Below are 22,046 nucleotides of genomic sequence, written 5' to 3'. Positions count from 1 at the left end.
ATTGGGTGCGGCCTACCTGGCTCTTTGGGCGCTTTTCGGCTGGGAATCGCGGTGGTATCGACATCTGTTTGTTAATAGGTTTTCCTTCAATTATTTTTTAAAATAAATTTTAAAACTTTTAAAAAAAGTAAATGTAGAGGGATTAGCTACACAGCACCCAGCATGTATTAGTCCAGTATTTTATCCAATCCACAGACAGCACGGGGCTCTGAGACTGCCTAGATCTACCAAACTGCCCAGAAATCAATATTCTCATAGTACAGAAAATATAATCCCATGACACAGTATTGGATTTCAGTTATAGTTTTGCCACAGATTTTGATGTCTGCTTTGGAAAAAAAAAATGACTTAGAATAAAACAAGCGTTGAGCTAGAAGGGATTTCAGAGTTTTCCTAGTCATCACTTTATAGGAAGCTGGGATCCAGAGATATTCAGAAAATGGCTTAAGGCCACACAATTATTTTAGTGACTTGCAGTCACAGCTCAGTTCTTTTAATCCCAATCTAGTGTCCTTAACACTAACTAATGCTTTCTGTAGTACATGGATTGTGTTGTAAGCCAGCTTCTGTTCTTCTCTTCAGGTAACCCAGGGAAAACAGCTACCGTTCCCTTCTGTGTCCTCCTCTCTGGGGGCATCTGTGGTAGCATCTGTGTGGAGCTGGAAATGCCTCTTTGAACAGAACTCCCCTGAGCCTGCAATTGAAAAGATGCGTCAGGCCACTGTGTGAATTCATGAGAGGATATGCTTGCACTCATGCCACAAAACCACCCACGCATAGCTGTGCTTCCATTGCTAAGATGGGGTGGGCATCCTCTAAATGGGGACAGAAATCACTAAATTAATGGAGACTCTGCCCCACCCATTCTAATATTCACATTCTGTGTGTAAAACTTTGGCACAAAAGGACAGTATTGTGAAAGAGTTTTATTTGCTCAAATCACTTATTTCCTCTTTGGAAAACTTTCACTATCATATAGGTAATGTGATTTTGCGGGGATGCTTTCTCTTCATTTTAGTTTGCAGTTCATGATTTGGAGATGCAGGGAATCTACAGGATGTAGAAACTGCGTTAAAGCTGCTAGAGTATCTGACAATCACAAGAGATGTCTGAGTTAGCAGCCATTTCTTACATCACAGTGATAGATTTAGTGAGAAGCACAATCTTACCTTGACAAATTTCCTAGGGCTGAGGTGGTTTGAGAGAAGAGTGGTGAAAGTCTCAGGCTGTCTTAATAATGGTGAATTTAGTGAACGCCCTTAATTCAAAAACCTAGAGGATTTAGTCATCTGATATATAAGAAGGGAAAACCTCTCAGTCATTTGTGGCAGTAAGGGTTTTATACATGTATTTAGAGTCGTTGCTTTTGTTTTAAAATATGCATGCCATGTAAGTAATCAACTTATCTCCTTAAGCACACATTCATTAAGAATGTACGTTGAGGCTTTAAAGTAATTTGTGATGTTAATCCTAAATCCATATACATGATAGCCATGTGAGATCTCTTCGCTGCCGGGAGGTAAGGGGAGCGGTCGGTGCTGCCCCCTCCTGGTCCTTTTGTTACTAGAAGGACAGCCTGGCCTGGTTGGTGGTAAATATTGTTCCTTGTGAGGGGAAGTTGGTTTTCTTTGGGTGATTTCTCCTCTGAGATGGCTGCTGTGGCAATGAGTGATGGTCAGAAATGCCTTTTAGGAAAGGTTTTACAGGAGCGTGGTTTTGTGGCTAGAAGTCCCAGGACAGGGCTAAACAGTTCATTCCAGACCACAGCAGAACCTTAGACTCACAGCAGCAAGGATGGAATTTCTTCACCTTGGCTCCTTAGCCCAGAGGGACAGCTTTTTGACACTCAGGTCAGCTCCAGTTTTGCAGAATGTTAACAAGCTTCTCATCTTTGTGCTTCCTGCTCCGAAATATTTCTTTCAGCCTGTAGCAAGCATCTAAGGTGCCAGCCCTGAAGATTCCTGTCAATACCAGTGTTGTTTTCTGAGATGCTTATTACTAGCAAAAGCTCCAACTGCTCCTAACTAGACTTCATTTGTCCACCCCACCCCGATCCTTGCATTTAGAATGGGTCTGGAAGCTTTGGTGGAGTCATATGCATTCTGGCGACCGTCACTAAGGACTCTTACCTTTGAAGATATCCCTGGAATTCCCAAGCAAGGTAATTCACAGACTCTCCTGGATCAGTCAGTTCCTGCCTAGAAACCCAGGCACTAAGACATGCAGAAATTATTATTTATACCTAGAAAGGTAACCTCATCACCATCCGGAATCCATCTCTTTTCTTGATGGATGAAGAATTGGTCATGAAAAATGATTGTTGTCATCATAGGTTAAAACTTAGATGTTTTAGGCTGTTTATGTATTTCATGAACTTTACCTCACCCTTAAATCTCATTAAGTTAGAGGTAAATGGTGGGCTGTGAGACCAGATACACTTCATAAGAAACTGTGGTCCTAGTCCACCCTTTCTGCTAGTTTCTTCCTTCAGAAAAATTGCCTATGGGCAATGTTCTCCTGTTGGATTTATGATGAGGTATGGCATGTTCTAGCACACCTCTCTGGATCTTCTCTGAACATTTACTAAAAGCACAGGGCTTGTATTTCTCAGAGAAGGATGGCCCTACTGGTAGGACTCTGCTTGCTCCTACATTTGGGCTTTTTACCAGGATCCTGCCAACTTCCAGTGAGAAGTTTGGTTTAGATTATTATCATTAGTTCTATTAGGCTTTTAGATTATTTTGAGATACTATACAAAACTGTGGCTAGAAAGGTTTACAAGCTTTCTGGCTCTTGGAATTCTCTTCTCCCGTTAAGTTGTATTATATTTGCAAATGTCAATCTGCCAGGAAATCCAGAAAAGGGGAGTCATTCAGCATCCCTGCTATCTATTAGACTCAGGATTAACCACTGTCTCTAAAGTTTACAGGTCTGGTAGACCTCTGCTTTTGTGTTCAGATGTGATTCAACAACACATGTTCTGGTTGGAAATGCCATTTTGAGGAGCTAGACTATTACTCTACTATGTGGCCAAGATCTGCGGTACCATAGTAATTGATTCACATGATTTCTGTAAAAAGCCACAGATAAATTTGAGGCAGAGTGCGCCACTGTTCAGCTTTTGAGTTACTTCTCTTTTTTTTTGAGAAGACATTTGATCCCGAATAAGCTTTACTGAAAGCAAAACTAAAATTAGGGTAGAAAAGGTCTTGATTATACTTTTTGAACAAGACACAAACTAAGATGAAATTCATACTTAATGAAGTTGCTGGTAAATTGAACACGTGGCATACTTATTGCAGTAAATAAAAAATTTGAGAGAGCTTATTGAGAGAGAAAGTGTGAAAATTCTGTGTGACAATATCTATGATTTTCTGCAATACACAAATACATAATTCCTTAGGAAGATAATTTGCCGTAAAAATATGGAGATCTGTGCTTAAATTATTTCGATCTGAATGCAACAAAATATAAACTCCTAGTGAGCTGAGACCATCTCCTTTTCGTCTTTGTAGCACCCTGGCACCCCTGGTAACAAGCCATGCCTACCATGTATTTACAAAATTAGAAGGAGAAGATGGGTGTGGAGTCATTCTTTACATTTCAACTTCTTTTATAGGCAGTGCAAGCTCTTCCACCTTACTCCAAGGCACTGGGAATGCTATTCCTGCCACCCACCCTCACCTTTTGTCTGGCTCCTCTTGCTCTTCTCCTGCCTTCCACCTGGGGCCCAACACCAGCCAGCTGTGTAGCCTGGCCCCAGCTGACTATTCTGCCTGTGCCCGCTCAGGCCTCACCCTCAACCGATACAGCACATCCTTGGCCGAGACCTACAACAGGCTCACCAACCAGACCAGCGAGACCTTCACCTCGCCTAGGACTCCCTCCTATGTGGGCGTGAGCAGCAGCACCTCCGTGAACATGTCCCTGGGCAGCACTGATGGCGAAACCTTCAGCTGCCCACAGTCCAGCTTATCCATGCAGATCTCGGGAATGTCCCCCCAGCTTCAGTACATCATGCCTTCCCCCTCCAGCAATGCCTTCGCTACTAACCAGACCCATCAGGGTTCCTATAACACTTTCAGGTTGCACAGCCCCTGCGCCTTGTATGGATATAACTTCTCCACATCCCCCAAACTGGCTGCCAGTCCTGAGAAAATTGTTTCTTCCCAAGGAAGTTTCTTGGGGTCTTCACCAAGTGGGACCATGACCGATCGACAGATGTTACCCCCTGTGGAAGGAGTGCACCTGCTTAGCAGTGGGGGTCAGCAGAGTTTCTTTGACTCTAGGACCCTAGGAAGCTTAACTCTGTCATCATCTCAAGTGTCTGCACATCTGGTCTGATGAAGCCTTTAAGTTAAACTGTATTTGAATCTGTCTAATGTATTTTCAGTCTTTTTTTTAAAGCAGTGTGGAAGGAAATTATCTGCAGCTTGTAAAATGTACATATCACAGAAAATGAAGGCTCACTAAGGCTTTTGACTTTCTCATGGTGAGATTGTAAACTATCTATGGTATATGTGTATGCTGTATATAGAACATGTGGCATATTGAAGCCTCTATCTTCCCTGCTTACTTTGTCCAGTTCCACAGAGTGTTAGCATGCATGTAGTACGTTTAGTCGAATTCTTAAGACTCTTTTGAAAACAGAGTAGTAAACTCAAAACTTGGCAATAATACTAACCAGATGAAGACTTATAACTTAATTTATCAGAAAAATGGTCTAAACAGTTCTTACTGAGTTTTTATGACCAGTCTAACTCCAACATATAGAGTCTTGTGATTTCTGTAATTCTTGAACGCAGTGTGGGAACCTAAATTGCAAAAGACAGTTGACGTCTTAGTATTAGTTCTGAGGTATTTGTAACATGGATTAGCAGCTTTTGCATTCCTGCTTATTCTTGTGTACTACAAATATTATATGACTTCAGATCTATAAAATTCATAACTGGCAATAATTTTCTAAGGAAGGTGGAAGAGAAGCTTGTGAATTTTTTCACTTTCCATCAGGCAGGGAATCAATTTCCAGTGCTTTGGATTTGTGGCTCATTTTGTTAAGTTCACCAAATAGGCCACAAAAGAATATCCTATAAACATTCTTAAATTCATTTGCATATATTCTGAAGGAGGAATATATGAGTAATAGGAAAAAAGAAATAAATCACTGTCAAATCCTTTGATTCTAATGAAAAATGTTTATCTTTTCAAGCACAGAGAAGTAATGTTGTCAACCACTCTTTAGGTTGTCATGTAGTTTGGCTTTTCATTAGGATATTTTTTCTTTTATCTTAAAGCTTCCTAACCTATGGTCTATGCGCAAAGAAAGGACATTTATGCTACGTACCGTATTTATGGCTGGTAACTCCTCCAAATGGAAACTTTCCCCCTCCTTAACCTTATCCCTCTGTCTGAGTCTTGTCCAAAACAGACAGATCTTAGGTCTTTATGGTATTAAAGCTGCAAGGAATTTCAGAGGGTTATCTCCAGCAATCTGTCTTGTGGGGGCTGTAGTGAAAGGCCAAAGTCCATTATTATAAAGGCCCTCTTGGAGTACTAAGGAGGAAGATACCAATTATGATAAAGGAACTATAAAACTTTTAACCTCAACAGCGTTTTAAACTTCTGAAATGAAGAAATGAAAATAGCACTACTTTTTAAAAAGTCCTTCAAATAATATATATATGGTTTCTGAGTTCAAAATAAGTAGCTCCAATAGCACATTATATCAGAATAGCTAACAATGCATGATGAACTACATTGCCTTTCTGTTGAGAAACTAAAATGATACGTTTTCCCTTTAACTCATTGAATTTAATATATTTGACAAGTGAAAAATGTGTGATTTCCTTTCACTGCGTAACAATTGCTTTCACTCATTCCTAGTTTAGATAGGGAAAAGATATAGCTTATGGCTTCGTTGTTTACTTTAAATGACCACCATTGTTAGATATTTAGGGGAATATACTGTTTGAAAAGAATTTTCAGGATTTGACTCTGTTTAAAGGTACTGAAAAATTTTCTCATGGATGCTATAAGCAGTTCATTGAGGTAGTACTGACCTTTAAGATTAACATGAAGAAATGTGAAATATTTGCAATAGATAGATCTATGTAAGATTTTGTGTATGATCTTAATAACTTTGACAACAGTTTGGGACAGACTTTGAGAATGGTCTGTTTTAGCCTTAGTTCTTGGTATACTTCTTGGAGAATACCGTTCCATCTTGAGAAATCAAAGAAAGCAATGCATTATATTCATATGTATTAGTAATCAGAGCATTTTCTTCTTGCTGTTCATAATTTGAAATGACACCACAATATGAGTAGAATTTTTATTAATCTTTTTGGTAAAATTTAGCAATATTGTACAAATGCCATTTCTTTTAAATCTTACTGTAAATATTACCATGTCACTTCAAAGACTAACATTTTATTGTTATATTAAATGACATACATTGATAATTATAATTATATATCTGTATTTTATTAAAAAAGTGCCTAAGAAATTATATTAAAGTGTGTTATTAAACCTTCTTATCATTTTGGAGGATAATCATTTTAAGTGTCTATAAACATTGTTCCAAGAATAAGCACACATGTGAAGGCCCCAAGCACAGAGCTGATAGTTCTCAATTACAAAGCAGGAAGAAATGGGCCTGCTGTCCATTTTTCATGTGTTAAATATAACTCTTGGTGTGTTGACCATGTCAACGAAGGTGAAAGCCCTGACAGATGTTGAACACATGAAGACTTGGATGTAAGAGGAGGAGGGCAGGGTGGTATGTTTTGTTTCAGATCCAGGAGACAAAGGCAAAGATACAAGAGTGAACTCCTTGCACCACTGACTGGTGATGACAGATTACTTCTGGCCCCTTGACTGGAAAACATTCCAAGGGACAGCATGATGAGATGAGGTTGCTGCTATCAAGAGCAGTCACATTCTGAAAATTAACACTTGCTTCCATACAAGCTCCCTCACAGAGGTCAACAGCTTTTCACAAGTGGGGCACCCTGTTGCTGACCCCTGATTTCTGGAATGTAGGGGGTCAGAAGACCTTGGTGGCTCTCAGAGGAGGCACGGTATAACCTACATAAAGAAAGATCACATTCACTATATCAATGAACGCTTGAGAAAAAGAAATCTCATTTTTTAAATGCCAATAGCTCTTTCTCATTCTACAGACTTAATCCTATCAATAATGGTGTACAAAATACGTAGTAGATTTGGAAATAGCTGGAAGTGTGACAGCAGGAGAAAAGGAGTTGTTTTTAGTCAGCCAGTTCTGGAGAGAGTTGGAAGGGAAGGAGAAGGTGCAAGAGAGCTCCCTCACTAAACTCCACAGATTCTCATGAAGTCCTGGTGCAGGGCCATTAAAAATAGTCATTTCATGAGATTCTTTCAGAAGCCATGATAGAGTTGGTGAATGCTACATTGATGTTCTAGTTGGAAAGTTTGTAAAGAAGCCTTTATTTTGAAGTGTAGCAAAAGTGTTGGGTTTCTGCATGAGGAATTTATTGGCTCATCTACATGAACATTTTCCTAAAATTTCTGTTAGGAATTAAATAATTTCCTTAAAGTATTGCCTTCCATTTTAATTCCATTGATCATTTTGTTTGAAAATAAGTTCACAGATAAGTTGAGAGTGTGGTTAGCAGTTAAATAAATGTACATGGTTATAGTGTTCAAGGAGTGTAAAGCTTATAAATGAACTACCAATGATAGGGGTGAACAAATAATATATTTTCAAATAAAGAAACATCCAACAGATGCCTAACTTAGTATCCTTCTACATACTAATCGATTTTTAGACATTTTCTTTTTATGGAATTTTTTTTATGATGAAAACATCATTGCCTTGGGAATTAAGGAAGTTGCCTTCAAACTATGGATGTCTCAATCATGATTTGTGGAGAAAATGTAACTACTTTAGGTTTCATTTTTTTAATATATCAAAGGAGTAACTAAGAAGAAAATCTACCATTGATTTGGTTTCAAATTTATATGATCTTTGTGTGTGAACATTTAATTTAATATGAGGAAGCTACAACTCATATATTGGAAGATGTGTCTATTTTTGGATATACATATCTATATCTTCACAAAGAATACAAAAGTAACAGGGTAATTTTTAAATTATTGGTTCACTTAAAGCTTATAGTTTAAATGCAATTATGCTCTATTAAGTTATGATAAGTAGGACAAATTTTAGTATTTAAAGGAAACTATACTTAGTAATGTATTTGCTACTTTATAGTGAATAAAAAAGTTAATAAAATTTTCTTTTTATGATACTCTTAATTGCATGACATAAATGAAATCATTAAAAAAGTATGGCAATATAGCAAAAGATCTAGAGATTTTCCAAATTCATTCAAAATACATTTAAATCCTTTCAAAAACACTTGGGCTTGCCTTTTTAAAGGGTTTTATTCATGCTGAGACTCTCATATAATGACATGCATCAGTTTATTACTGAGTAATTTACTGCAGAGGTGAAACATGCCTAGATCGACACATTCTATACCATTTTTTAAAAATCACATTATTCTGGTCACTAGCCTAACATTATTAAGGCCAAAGCATTTTTTGTAAATAACAACTTTATATAATTGACACATTTGCATATATAATTCACCTATTTCTTTTTTTTTTTTTTTTTTTTTTTTTTTTTGGCTTTTCTCTGGTACCGGGAATTGAACTCACAACCTTGCGCTTGCCAGGCAGGCTCTGTGCCACTGAGCTAAATCCCCAGCCCCATAATTCACCTATTTAAAGTGAATGATTCAAGTATTTCAAATGCATCCACAGAACTGTATAACCATCACCATAATCAACTTTAGAACGTTTTCATCCCCCTACAAAAAACCTTCCAGTCCACCCCCTTAGCAGTCACCCCCTTTTCCCTCAACTTCCTTCTTAAGCTCAAGTCCAAAGCAAGAACCACTGATGTACTTTCAGCCATATGTATTTGCTCATTCTGGGTGTCCCATGTAAATAGATTCACAGAATCTTTTGTGACTGGCTTCCTTCACTTTGCGTGTTCTCAGGGTCCATATGTGTTTTGGCAAATATCAATATTTCATTTATGGATGAGATCAAAATAGATGGTGAATGTTTAGAAACCTTCTCATGGTAAGAAACATTGCCATTAATGCCTCTCAGAAAATTTCCCTTTAGTTGGGCGTGGTGGTGCACGCCTGTAATCTCAGCACTGGGGAGACTCAGGCAGGAGTGACACCCTAAATTTGAGGCCAGCCTGGGCTACACAGTGAGTTCAAGGACAGTCTGAACTACCTAGCAAGACTTGTCTCAAAAAACAAAACAAAACAAAAGTCCAAAATACTCAAGACCTCCCCCTTGCTTTGAATATACTTTATAGTATTTTTCCTGCAATTGTGAAGCAATTAAGTCCTTCCTGAGTGACTTTACAGTCTCTGATCAAAAATATTGTGCCTATTGCTGCCCAGTAACATACAACATACAAACAGGTTTGTTGAAAGCATTATGGTATGCTTTTACTCACCTTTTCACCAGCTCTGGCAAGGTGCCATTTCCGGTCCTTCTCCAGTGTCAAAATGAGGATGAAAGGTGAACGTTTTTAGTTGATTCAGGACACTGAGGCAGCCATCACACACACTTAAAGAGTCATGAAAGAGGGCTTCCAGAACTGCTCACACTTGTTATTATCAATCTTTTTGAAATTATAATCAGTAACCATATAGCGATATCTTCTTGTGAATTTGATTTGCATTTCCCTGAAGACTAATATGGTCAAATATCTTTCCCTGTGCTTTATTGTTCATTTATGTATTTTCTTTGGAGAAATAATCTTGTCCATTCAAATGCTTTGCCCATCTTTTAAATAGTTTCTTTTATTATTATTGAGGTTAAGATTTCTTTATATAGGCTAGATTTCTGTTTCTTATCAGATACTGTTTTGAAAATATTTTCTTTCATTTTGTGGGTGGTCTTTCAACTTGATGACATATTTTGCAGCACAAAAGGTCTTAATTTTTAAGAAAGTCCAATTTATATGTCTTCAGTTGCTTGTGGGTTGTTTTTGGTGAGGGCCAAGCTATTTTGATGATTTTTAAATAAATTCTTTTAATTTTCCATTTCAAATTCTTAGTAGTAGTAGCAGCAGTGCTGGAGTGAATTTTAAAAGTGCTTTTTTTGTTATACAAATTTAATAGTACTTGATAAATGACTCTTCCTCCCAAAACACCTGAAATGTTCTTTGGAAATAAATTATTCTTCAATACATTAAAGAGAAGATAAAAGCAAACAAAGCACCATGAACTTTTTAGTATTCCACAGAAAATGGCTAGCATTTTCAATATTTATTCAATCCAAAATAAGTATTATGGATTTACTATTTGCTTGGCATTATTAAGTATTTGGGGTATAGTAATAAACAACCCTGTTGGTGTTCCCAAATTCCTTATAAAAGTCAAAATGCTGTTGCTTTGAATAAACCACAGACATCAGCAGTACACCTATTCCAGCTATCCTTGTATATACATATAAATTTTGTTTTTCATTTTAAAGAGAAAGGAAAAACAAACCAAAATAACAAAAATAAATACATAGATAAAACATCATAGAGAACAATAAAAATGATACAGAATTTTAAAACATGATAGGATATTGAGTGGTTGTTATATTACATAATGTTATCTTCAAAATGGTTGCACATATAACCAGATATAGACGTGCAAGATTGATCAAACAATTACATATTACCAGTTCTTTTCAATAAACCAACAGATATTAGTAGTACAATTATCTTAGCTCTGCTGTGTACACATATACATATTTTTTTCCTCTTTCTTCTTTGTTTTTCCTCTCTTCTCCTTCATCCCAGTTGCTCCTTCCCATTTGAGCAGTTTCTTTTCCCTTTCACAATATCTACTGTACCTGTCAGATTTTATTTACTTTCAGGTTCTTATAGTAGGAAGGAAATATGATGTTTACACGTGTAAATCTGATTTATTTCACTTATGAGTATGGTCTCTAGTTGCATCCATTGAAAGGAACAGTCAGTGCTTAATTTTTTGTTTTTATTGACCAGTTTTACATACTTGGATCTGGTAATCAGACTGACTGATCTGAAAACAGCAATATGCAGTATAAGAACTATTGTTGAACTCCTACCATCTTATACGGTGAAGCTCTGCATCATTTGCAACTTTTGTATTACTTGTTACTATCTTTGATTGTTTGATCAGTCTTACATTCTTATGTCTGGTGGACTAAGTAACTTCATTGATGATAATGGTATGTAATGTAGCAACCACTGTTAATTCCTATCATTTTGTTTTGAGGTCATGAATAGTTTTTGTTTTGATTTTGTATTCATTGTTTTGTTATTTTCTTTTAATTTTTAAAATAAAATTTTTTTTAAAAGTTGAAATGCTGATTTGCTAAAGGAAAAAAAAGTCATACTTCAATATATCGTAGTTGGTGATAAAAAGGAGTGTTTCCTTTTAGCTTTTCTACAAGTTGGTGCCCTCACCCTTATTTTGATGTACATATCCCAGATGGTCACTGCAGACTCCTTGCTCATGTGCCAAGGTACAACAGGGATACGTTATCACCTTAATTTCAAGTTTGTTTTGTGGTTTTCTTTGGAAACCTTAACATCATTTAAATTTCATTTTTTTATTTGGCTCTGCTTACAGAACTGTAATGAGATATTTCTCTGTTTTTAGCAAGAAAAGAAAACCTTGATTCTTTGGAGTTTTGGAAAACTCCTGCACATTTTTCATGAAGGTATTTGGTAGAACAGATTGCACAGATTTGCAGATTCATTTGCCTTTATTTGCTCAACTGAATTTCAAGGAAAAGTTAATTGAACACTATGCTTTTCAAACAGAAAAGTTTGCACTCTCTCATTCTGCAACAATAAAGAGAATGTTAAAAGAGCTTCTATCAAGGAATGTTACAAAGCCCCAATAATACTCACTGTTTGGCTTGTACCTAGTTGTCCCCCCAAACCATCATGAGCTCATAGGTGGGGCTTTTTGGAGGTGGCTGCATCTAGGGTATGTGAATATAGATAAAGAGTGTAGGGCTATGGATTAGGGGGTGGTGTAATAACTGAATTAGTCCACTGATTGACTTAGCATAGTTCTGGGTGTGGATAAAGAGAAAGCCTACCCTGGGTGTGGGTGGTACCAACCAATAGGCTTGCAGCACTAATAAAAGGAAAACAGGTCTGCTGCAGCTGCTTCACTGCTTCCTGCCTACCATACCATGGACTGCTTCTCCTCTGCCATGCCCCTCTGCCATGCTGTCATGCCTCAAAGCCAGCCAACTATGGACTGAACCCTCTATAATCTGTGAGCTGAAAAAAACCTTTTATTCTTTAATTTGTGGGTGTTGGGTGTTTTGTCTCAACATGGAGAAAAGAAACTAAGATGCTTACTTCAGTGAAGTTTGGCTTATGATGAATTAACATCATGAAAGACTCCCTTATAAGCATTTGCTTATTTTGTTTTCCTGAGTCTGATGATCTTTGTGTGTAGGAAAAAAAAAACTAGAAATTGTCTATGTTCAAATGCTTGCTGTCTACTCAATTTTATGTTGAGGATATGGAGAGGGTAGGAAGATAAAAACAAAAATTCAGGACTGGAAGATCATTAGTGATCAAGGAGGAGAGAGGCATGAGGACATCTGTGACCGCCTCAGGTAGCCATTTTAACCCAGCCTCAAGCTTCAAAGAAGATATTCAGCAAATTCAGTGACAGTGCCCTTGACAGTCCTCACTGAACATTTTCAAGCTTTCTTATCTTTCTATGCACATTTCTCTCCGTCTTCAATGTCCTTCGCTACTTCTGTGCTCATTTTCAAGGACTTCTTTCCTCAGTGAAGCCTATCCCAACATCCATCCCTTCTACCCGTTTCCCCAGGGGATTTAAACTCTTCCTCTGAAATGCTGTCATACTGTTCTGCATACTTCTTTTAAAGAATATAGCTTCACCTATGCTTTTCATGTATGTCCACCAGCCCACCTATGACGAGAATCCACGTGGGCAGGTGCTGTGTATGATTTATTTTGGCCCCAGCACTTAATAAAGAGAAAAAAATGACTATTAAAGGAGTGTATACGGGACACACGCTCTGGGAACGTCTGAGCTAATCGCGTAGGTGATCAGATAAGGGGCTGTGATCCTCCAACCGCTGTGAGCTGCGTAACTGTGAGGATCCTGACAGATGCCAAGACACTGCTGGAGAGGCGGCGGGAACGCGACAGGGCCTTCGGTCCCTGGTAACTCAGTCTGCGCTCTCGGCATCAATGGGCTGGAGCCATGCGGGAGGCGGGGACAGCGCTTCTGGACCGTCATGCTTAGTCCCTCTCTATTTGTCTAGTGTCAAGAACATGCATCCGATGTGAAGCACGTGGCTAAATACACAGCTCACATTCTGCTGTCCCAAGAAAACACACGAATTAGAGGCTTGCAGCACGAAAGCAGAGAGCTGTGGGTTTCCTTGGAGGAACACCAGGATGCTTTGAGCGCATCACGAGCAAATACGGGAAACCCGTTACAGGTAATGGTTGCTAACAAAGCAGGGGATGCCGACCCAGTCCTGAAAACTCGCCATTCTCACTCTGCAGAAGTTGGAAGTCAAATTGACAGAATCTGTGAAATGGGAGAAGTAATGAGAAAAGCAGTGGAGGTGGATGATAACCAGTTTTGTAAGATTCTCTCAGAGACTACTTTTCATTTTTATTTCTGGGACCTCAATTCACGTACACTGTGTTTTCAACTCATTTTTGTCTCTCACATCTTTGAAACATTTTATTGAACATTTTATTGTAACCCAATAATTTTATTTTATATAGGATTGTAAAATATACTTCTAGCAATTTTTAAAAGAGATTTAACTTTTTTAAAAGGGGTGTATACATAAATAAATGTGTGAATAAATGAATAAACAAATGAAGTTTGTCAGCCCGGTATGAATCCTCAAATTTGGGTGGTCTAGAGGTTTTGCTTGGTAAATTGCCATATCAGATGAGATACAGAAGACTGTAGTTTCTTCAAAAAGAAAAAAAAAAAAAGAATGAAACAAAGAAAGAAGGAAGGAAAGAAAGAAAAAAGAAGAGGAAAGATTTTTTCTCTTTTCTTTCTTTTTATTTTGCTTGAGCAGTCTTATGATCAGAGGATTGCAATTGGCATCCGTTTAACTCTGCTTCCTCCACTGTATTTTATCATCAACACCTTCCAAAGCTACTAGCATGTTATACAACTCTAAAGGGCAACTATTCCTCAGAGAAAAAGGTGTCACATGCAACTTACAAATGTCTGAATCCAGAGAGCTTCAGTAGATTAACTGAAGGGACTATTTAGTCTAGAAAGAACATGGAGAAAATGAGTTTTTTCTGACCTAGGGCGCTGAGTTAACCCTAGATATATTGTTGATTGGACTGATATAGTTGGGGTGATACAGAAACCCAGTCTTCACAAGAGATGAGCATTTTGCATCCTGGCAGTTATGGGATGGGGTGCTAAAAAGATTGTCATATTAGGTTACTAACATGGGTACTTGTAGTTTATCAGTTGTGCATCTGTACAAGCAAGTTGCTACAGCAATAAGTATTTTACCTAAAAGAAAAGTATATTTTACAATACAGAATAATAAAATTATACAGGACCTAGAGAACTCTCTAAGCCCTCAAGGATAAGGAGCTCTCTGAAAGACATTTTTGTCTTCCTCTATTGGGTTCAAAGACATTTTGGGGAAAACCTTTGCATGGAGAAAAACTATAGAGATCTGTTAATATAGCGGCTGGCTCTGTGTTAGGGGTGAGTGAGGTACTCTGTTTTGGGATATACATGTTACTTTTTTCCTCTGAAGCATATGGAGTATTTTGGCTTGGGTTTTCCTTGGATTCTGTTAGCAAACGTCACCTATGATGTTGGGAATTAAAAGAGTAGACTTGAGTGGGGGATTAAGGATAAAGAAAGAGGAGGCCTTTTAGAATTTCCTAGCTCATATTTGCACCAGAGCTCTGAGAGTGTACCAGGTTTTGCTCAGATTAAGAACAGTGTGCTTTATTTCTTTGTTTTTGTTTTGTTTTCTGTGTGTGATGCATCTGTCATAACTTCAGGAGGAAGGATGTGAGCAACTCTGAGTTCCTTCCTATAAGTGTTTGCTTATTTACACCAGGTTCGATCATTCACTCATCCTTGCATTTAGCGTTTGTTGGGCCATTACCATGTTTTAGATTCTGCTGTTAGAGATACAATGCTGAGAAAGAGAAAAATCATTATTTGAGGGGTGTTTTGAGCCTCATCAGGGGTCACTGCACAAATACATAATGGTCATACAATGTGATCAATGTTAAAAGAGAAGGGCTGGGGATTTAGCTCAGTGGCACAGTGCCTGCCTGGCAAGTGCAAGGTCGTGAGTTCGGTTCCTGGTACCGGAGAAAAACCAAAAAAAAAAAAAAAAAAAAAAAATGTTAAAAGAGAGATATATGCTAAGGGTATTGGGAACATCGGAAGATTCAACTAGGGTTAGATGAGACACAAAATCAAGCAGAGCTGTGAAGATGAGAAAATATTTGGCAAAGGCCAAGGAAGTGCAGTGGAAGTAGAGATAAGTACATTGGAAGGAAACTGTCCAGAGGAACTTTCTGCATGCTGTAAATATTTTCTATCTACACTGGCCAATGCAGTGATCACTAGATGATACGGCTGCTGATCACATGAAATGTGACTAGTGTGAGTATCTGAACTTTAAATTTCATTTAATACAAATTAATTCTAATTTGAATTTAATCTCATGTGTCTAGTGGCTACCATGTCAGATAGTGAAGCTCCTAAGATAGCTTCAAGTAATGTGTGTCCTAAGAGAAGTCTGGGCAGTGGGGGCATGCGCTTCTTCAATGCGCAGTTGCTCCACCATGTGAATGATGCTTATGCAGGGTTATTAGGAGTGGGTGATAATTCTGTGACTATGACAACGACATATGTTACATGATTCTGTCAGGTAACTCATTCATGATGAATAGCTTTATGGAGCACTCAAGCGGTTGCTTCGTTCTCCACTCGGTCTTGTCACATAATTGTCCAGCCATGACCTAGGTCTCATGTTTTTTCTTTTTTATCAAGCAGAAGCCATAAAAATTCCTTCTGGGGGAGTTACACACTAATCTCCTTTGAACTATTTTGTTTTGAGAAGGGCAGCTATTAATGCTGAATAGGAAAAACTGTGCGGGGTGTCTATGACTACTTCCTGGTGAAGGAGACGCTAATGCCTTGTCCCCTTCTCTCTCTCTGTCCTTCTCTCTCTCTTTCTCTCTCTCTCTCTCTCCCTGAAAAGAAGCTTGTCCACTGTTGTCAAATCCCCTTCCCTCATAAAACCAAACCAATCATAAATTTCATTTATTTATGAGTGTGATTCTTTCTCTTGTCTACTTCCATTAAATATATTAAGAAAATAATTCTTTTCTGGGAAAGATGGGGAAAAAAATCAGTGGAGAATTTTCTTCATGTGAGATATAAAAGCCACCTAGAGTTTGCATACCACACAATACTGTTTCTCATATATTATTTCATCTAGTCTTTCCAACAGTTCTGTGAGGTATTTTTGTTTACACATCATAATTGAGGGAATTTAAAGTCTGCCCTCAATCACTCGACCATCAGGTGACAGACCAGGATGAAGCTTAAGTTTTCTGATGCATAAATGTGATCAGACAACAAAAAAGGGAGATTAGAGCCATAATAATCAGTAAGGAAATAATTCTGACCGGAAGGACAAAGAAGAGAAGGGAAAGGTAAGAAATATGGAGAAGAAGATGCTCCTTATTGATAATTTTCTCTCTTGGTGGAGATTCAAGACCCTTTACAGAAAACCTTTGCTCTGAGAAAAATCATGTGGTTCTTTGAAAAATCAGGTCTCTTTGAAAAGGGAGCAAATACATAGAGGTAATGAAGACCAAGAGAAAGATACCATACACTTAGTTTTTAAAGGTAAAATTTAATTCATGCCAAAGTTTACTTATCTCAAAGCTGACTTGGCTTAGGAAAATCCCACCAGCTTGAAATGTAAGTCTTATGATTATTGAGGCAGATAGTATTCAGTACAAGTTTATAAATAAGCAAATGAGGCAAAATAAGAGACTGACTTATCTAGAACTACCCAACTAAAAGGAGAAAATCAGGTTTAGAACTCAAATCTCTCTGAGCCCAGAATTGTTATCACAAAAATCTCTGTATTACAAAAGCAAAAGAAAAGATAGGTGAATTGGGCTTCATCAAATTAAAATATTTTGTATAGCAGTGGGCAGTATTACTAGACAGAAAAGAGAATTCACAGAATAGGAGAAATTATTTGCAAACTATATATCTAATAGGTGATTAATATCCAGGATATATAAAGAACTCCCAAAACTGCAGAATAATAAGACAACCTAATGAATAATGAGCAAAGGACTAGAATCAATATTTCTCTAAAGAAGATATGTAAATGCCCAATAAATATATAAATAGATGCTCAGTATCATTAATTATTAGAGAATTGCAGATCAAAGTCACAAGATGCTACTTCATCCCGATTAGAATAACTACTGCAACATAAAACAAAAACAAAAATTCATTGAAAATACCTATTGGTGAGGATGTAAAGAAACTGAAACCATCATGTATGGTTGTTGGGTACGTTAAGTGGTACAGCCACTGTGGAAAATATGTTGATTCTGTAAAAAACAAAAAACAGAATTACCATGTGATCTAGCGACTTTATTTTTGGGTATATACCCACAAGAGTTGAATTCAGATACTCAAATAGATATTTATATATCATGTTCATACCAACATTATTCAAAATAGCCCCTCACCCAAGGCAACACAAGTGTCCTTTGATGGAAGAATGGATAAACAATGCATTGTATATATACTGTAATATTATCTAGTCTTAAGAAGGAATAAAATTCTAATATATGTTACAATATGAGTGGACCTTGAAAACATTATACTAAGTGAATAGTGAACTATCAAAACACAAAAAGACAAAAACTGTCTGATTCCTTGTACGAAAGGTGAGTAGACCTTTCAGAATGAGAAGGGCATCAAGGATGCTCTGATAGTACGTGCCAGAGAGGATGTGAAAATCTTGAAAGCGTTCACTGGACACCTTGTATTGCTGCTGCTCCTAACATAATAAGAGTGGCATTGATTTCTCATTTTTTTTTTATTTTAAAGATAAAAGGAGGGAAACATTAACAGACATACAACATTTTACAACATATCACAAGCACAATACAGACAATACAGAGTTACAAACAAAGTGGTAGGGAATTAACAATGGTGGTTGTATTACATATTGATATCTTCAAAGTGGCTTCTCGTGAAAACAGATATAAACATGCAATACTGGTCAACCAAAGACTCATTGACAGTTTCTTTCAGCATAGAAATAGAAGACAGAAGAACAACCATGTTAACTATCCTGTATATACATACATACAAAATTTCTCCTTCTTTCCCTTCTCTTTTCCCACATCCCAGAAGCCCTTTACTCTTCGGTGGTTTCCTATCATTTCACAGTGTCTATCATACCTCCAAGTTTAAATTAACTCTTTCAAGTTTTACACTAGTGACACAATGCGGTGCTTGCACATGTATGTTTGATTTATTTCGCTTATGAGTATGGTCTCTAGTTGTGACCATTTGAATATAAAGGCCTCGAGTTTATCTTTCTTTATAGCTGAGTAATATTCCATTATATAAAAGTACCATAATTTTCTTATCCAATTCTCGGTGGATGGACATTTGGGTTGCTTCCACATTTTAGCAATTACAAATTGTGCTGCTATGAACATAGGTGCACATATATCACTGTGATATGATGTTTTTAGATCTTCTGGGAAAATACGCAGCAGGGGGATAGCTGGGTTGAATGGGACCTCTAAACCTAGTTTTCGGAGGAATCTCCAAAGATTTCTCATTTTTGCAAGTCAATATATTTGTGATACTGCTTTACCAAGAAAAATGGAAAATAATTTTTCTGTGGCTACTAAAATATGGCTTTAAAAACCACAAGCTTGATATACAAATGAGTTTGATAAAGGTACCCATTATATACCTTGTAAGCAGTTGATTCTCCTACCAATCAAAAACAGTCTATCAACATTGTTTTTAATCAGTCTCTATACTTGTTTCTTTTGGATGTTAACAAAGGAGGAAGGTGAGATAATTTGATTTTATTCATAGGTAAGAAGACATGCAGTTTTCATCATCTCTATAATTGAATGTTTCTCACCTATAAGAAATCAAACGATCCATACATTCGTTAATAAGTTAACTAATGTTTTGCAATGCTGAGGATTAAACTCAGGGCCTTGTGCATGCTAGGCCCACACTCTTCTACTGAGCTACACTGCTAGATTGGATCCATATTTTAAAGCAATCGTCAAAAAAAGTAAATTATATCCAAGCACCCCTATGTTAGAAGGGACACTAACAGACAGCTTCTTACTTAGCAAAAGACTGGAAATTCCCTTAGGAATGTATCACTGTAGTGCTAAGTAAACTGAAGGTACAAGTTCTTTCTTATTGCTTTTCATGGCATTGTTTGATAGGCTGTCCTTTCGCACATGATTTAAACTGTAAGTTGGTTCCTATTTCTTATTTGTGCCCATAAGTATTTGGATGCTGCCTTGTAAGAAAATACAGACTTGATCAAATTCCTTCAGTGCTATTTACTTGGTTAATCTCAAGTTTATGCCCCAACTTCCTCTTTCTATGTCTTTTTGTGCATGACAACATTTGTTGCAATGCTGTATCCTTTTTTTTGTTTTGTTTTGTTTTCTGGTACTGGGAATCGAACTCATGACCTTGTGCTTGCCAGGCAGGCACTGTGCCACTGAGCTAAATCCCCAGCCCCCGCTATATGCTAATGTAACCTTTTTAAAAGACGTTTTACTTGGCATTTAAACTCAATTCATTCTGTAACAACAGTGCAAAGAACTCAGATAAAAATAGGACCAACGTGCTGCCTGCCCCATAGCGATTGTGAGATGCCTTTGACTCTAAAATGCATTTCTATTTGGAAGATTTTTAAATTATAAAGAAAAATCACCTAGCTCTTGAAATAGTATAGTGCAGTATACTAAATAATTTAACATTTTATGGAATACTCATGAACACTTTCAATCGTATCTGATCAAAAGCTAAACGGTAATGAAATTAATGCAGTATCTGATCTCAGTTGACTTGCCCCAAGCTCCACTTCCACATTATCTCTCAATCTCTCCCAGACTTTCCTTTCCTAAGAAAGCAGTGGCCTTGCAAAGCCCTTTGAGGTGTTGTCATGAATTTAAACTTGTTGTCTAGACTCTTGACTAAGCTCAGTGAGACACCTCCAGTAAATGCGGAGCGGCACTTTTTCCTGATCTGTAGACACTTGGCAGAAGCGTTGATGACAGTTGCAAGACATGATGCACAGCAGTATTCTTTACAGCGCTTTAATCTGTGTCATCAAATCCTCAGAAACCATGATTAATAGCAGCACTTGAGTTTGTTCTCAAGTTGTATATTTGACAGTGGTGAACTTTGATCTACAGTCTCACTTTAAAGAATCATTTTGACACAAACTTTTCCTGTAATCCTTCCATCTCATTAAGCCCCACACAAATACCAGGGAGTGGGACGTTTAATGCTATTGTTGTTAGCTGTGTGTTTATTACACCATCGCAAGCACTTTGATAAAGGAAGAGGAGCATGTCTTATCCGGACATTGAGAAGCCAGCTTCACACACAGCAGTATTGTCACCTGGAAGATCCCAGGGTAGAGCCTCTGAAAGTCAGTTTGATTAAGAACAAGTAATGGAAAATTAAACCTATGGGAAACTATGAGCCCCATGATTGGTCTCAGGTAAGATTATTTTTCTTTCATATAATTAGTTGGGTTAAAGAAGTATTTTTACATTTTTTTCTTTTCTTCATCCTCTGGATTTCAATACAGGCAATATTCTTTTTGTTCTTATAATTCTTTTCTAGATTGTTACTGCCCAACAAAAAGGTAAAATAAGCCATAGGTATAATCTTAGATTTTCTAGTGGCCACATTAAAAAAGGCACAGGTGAGGTTCAATTTAATAGTCTACTGAATTCAGTGTATTCTAATTATCATTTCAACATGTAATTAATATAAAACTTATTATTGAGAGATTTTACATGCTTCTGCTTTTTGTACTTTGTCTTTGAACTGCATATGTTGTACAAATAACACGTTTCAACTGAGGTACCGAATTCTCAGTATAGCACTTCCAAAACAATAAAGTTGTGTTTAATAAATATTTTACATTGTTTCTGTGTTGAAAAATTGAACTGAAATTAAGGTGAAGAGAGATGAAGAATCTAGTTCTACAGTTATATCAGCCACATTTCCAGTGCTCAGCAGCCTCACATCTTCAGGGACTGCCATGCTGAACAGTGTAGCTCTCAACCATCAGTGAGAAAACTAGGTCTGTAATTAGAAAACTTAATCTTAATCTATTAAACACTTACACATATGCAAGCCTCTTCCTGAGTTATTGGAAAAATAAGAAGTATGGATTGAGGTCCTAGGGTCTGTATGGGACTTAGAATTAAAAGGGCATCTTCTCTTTAAAAAGTAAAGACTGAAGAAAAGTTAGTGAAAATGGAATTATCAGACCTTCAAAACTAGTAGCATTACCATGAACTTGTTAGCCTTATGTTAACAACATGAATGTGAGGTCTTTAAAGTTATAGGAGAGGGTGGCATGTACTAGATGTTCTGGGTACCATCCTTTACCCCTATATCCATCAAACTAGCCACAGAACACTAATTCAGTAAAAGGAAAAAATGTCTACTTATCCTTATAGGTTGCTAATGGCTGTGACTCAGAATGGGTTCTCCTATAAAGGTAACTTTCAGGTGATTGTTAAAAAAGAGGATTTCTTTCACATTACATGAAAATGATTTTGAGCTTATAAATATAAAGTACACATGGTATGCTCATGTTCCATGAAATCTGGAAAAAAAGACACAATTGAGGCTGGATTTGGA

The 22,046-nt window shown here is 37.2% G+C and overlaps 1 protein-coding gene across 1 annotated transcript in view; it reads left to right on the top strand.

The window, feature by feature from the left end:
- The window catches only part of Tbx18 (T-box 18), a 37,815-nt gene extending 31,276 nt beyond the window's left edge, over positions 1 to 6,539 (top strand). The window contains exons 7-8 of the mRNA XM_005377699.2: positions 2,067 to 2,161; positions 3,620 to 6,539. Of these exons, the coding sequence (XP_005377756.1) occupies positions 2,067 to 2,161; positions 3,620 to 4,344 (820 nt within the window). The 3' untranslated portion in view covers positions 4,345 to 6,539. The remainder of the gene's footprint in view (positions 1 to 2,066; positions 2,162 to 3,619) is intronic.
- Positions 6,540 to 22,046: the final 15,507 nt, after the last annotated feature.

The sequence above is a fragment of the Chinchilla lanigera genome, unplaced genomic scaffold (assembly GCF_000276665.1).
Source record: "Chinchilla lanigera isolate Chin_1 unplaced genomic scaffold, ChiLan1.0 scaffold00010, whole genome shotgun sequence".
NCBI classification, from domain to species: domain Eukaryota; kingdom Metazoa; phylum Chordata; class Mammalia; order Rodentia; family Chinchillidae; genus Chinchilla; species Chinchilla lanigera.
The sequence above is the reverse complement of the archived record's forward strand: the minus strand, read 5'-3'. Positions and strand labels throughout refer to the sequence as shown.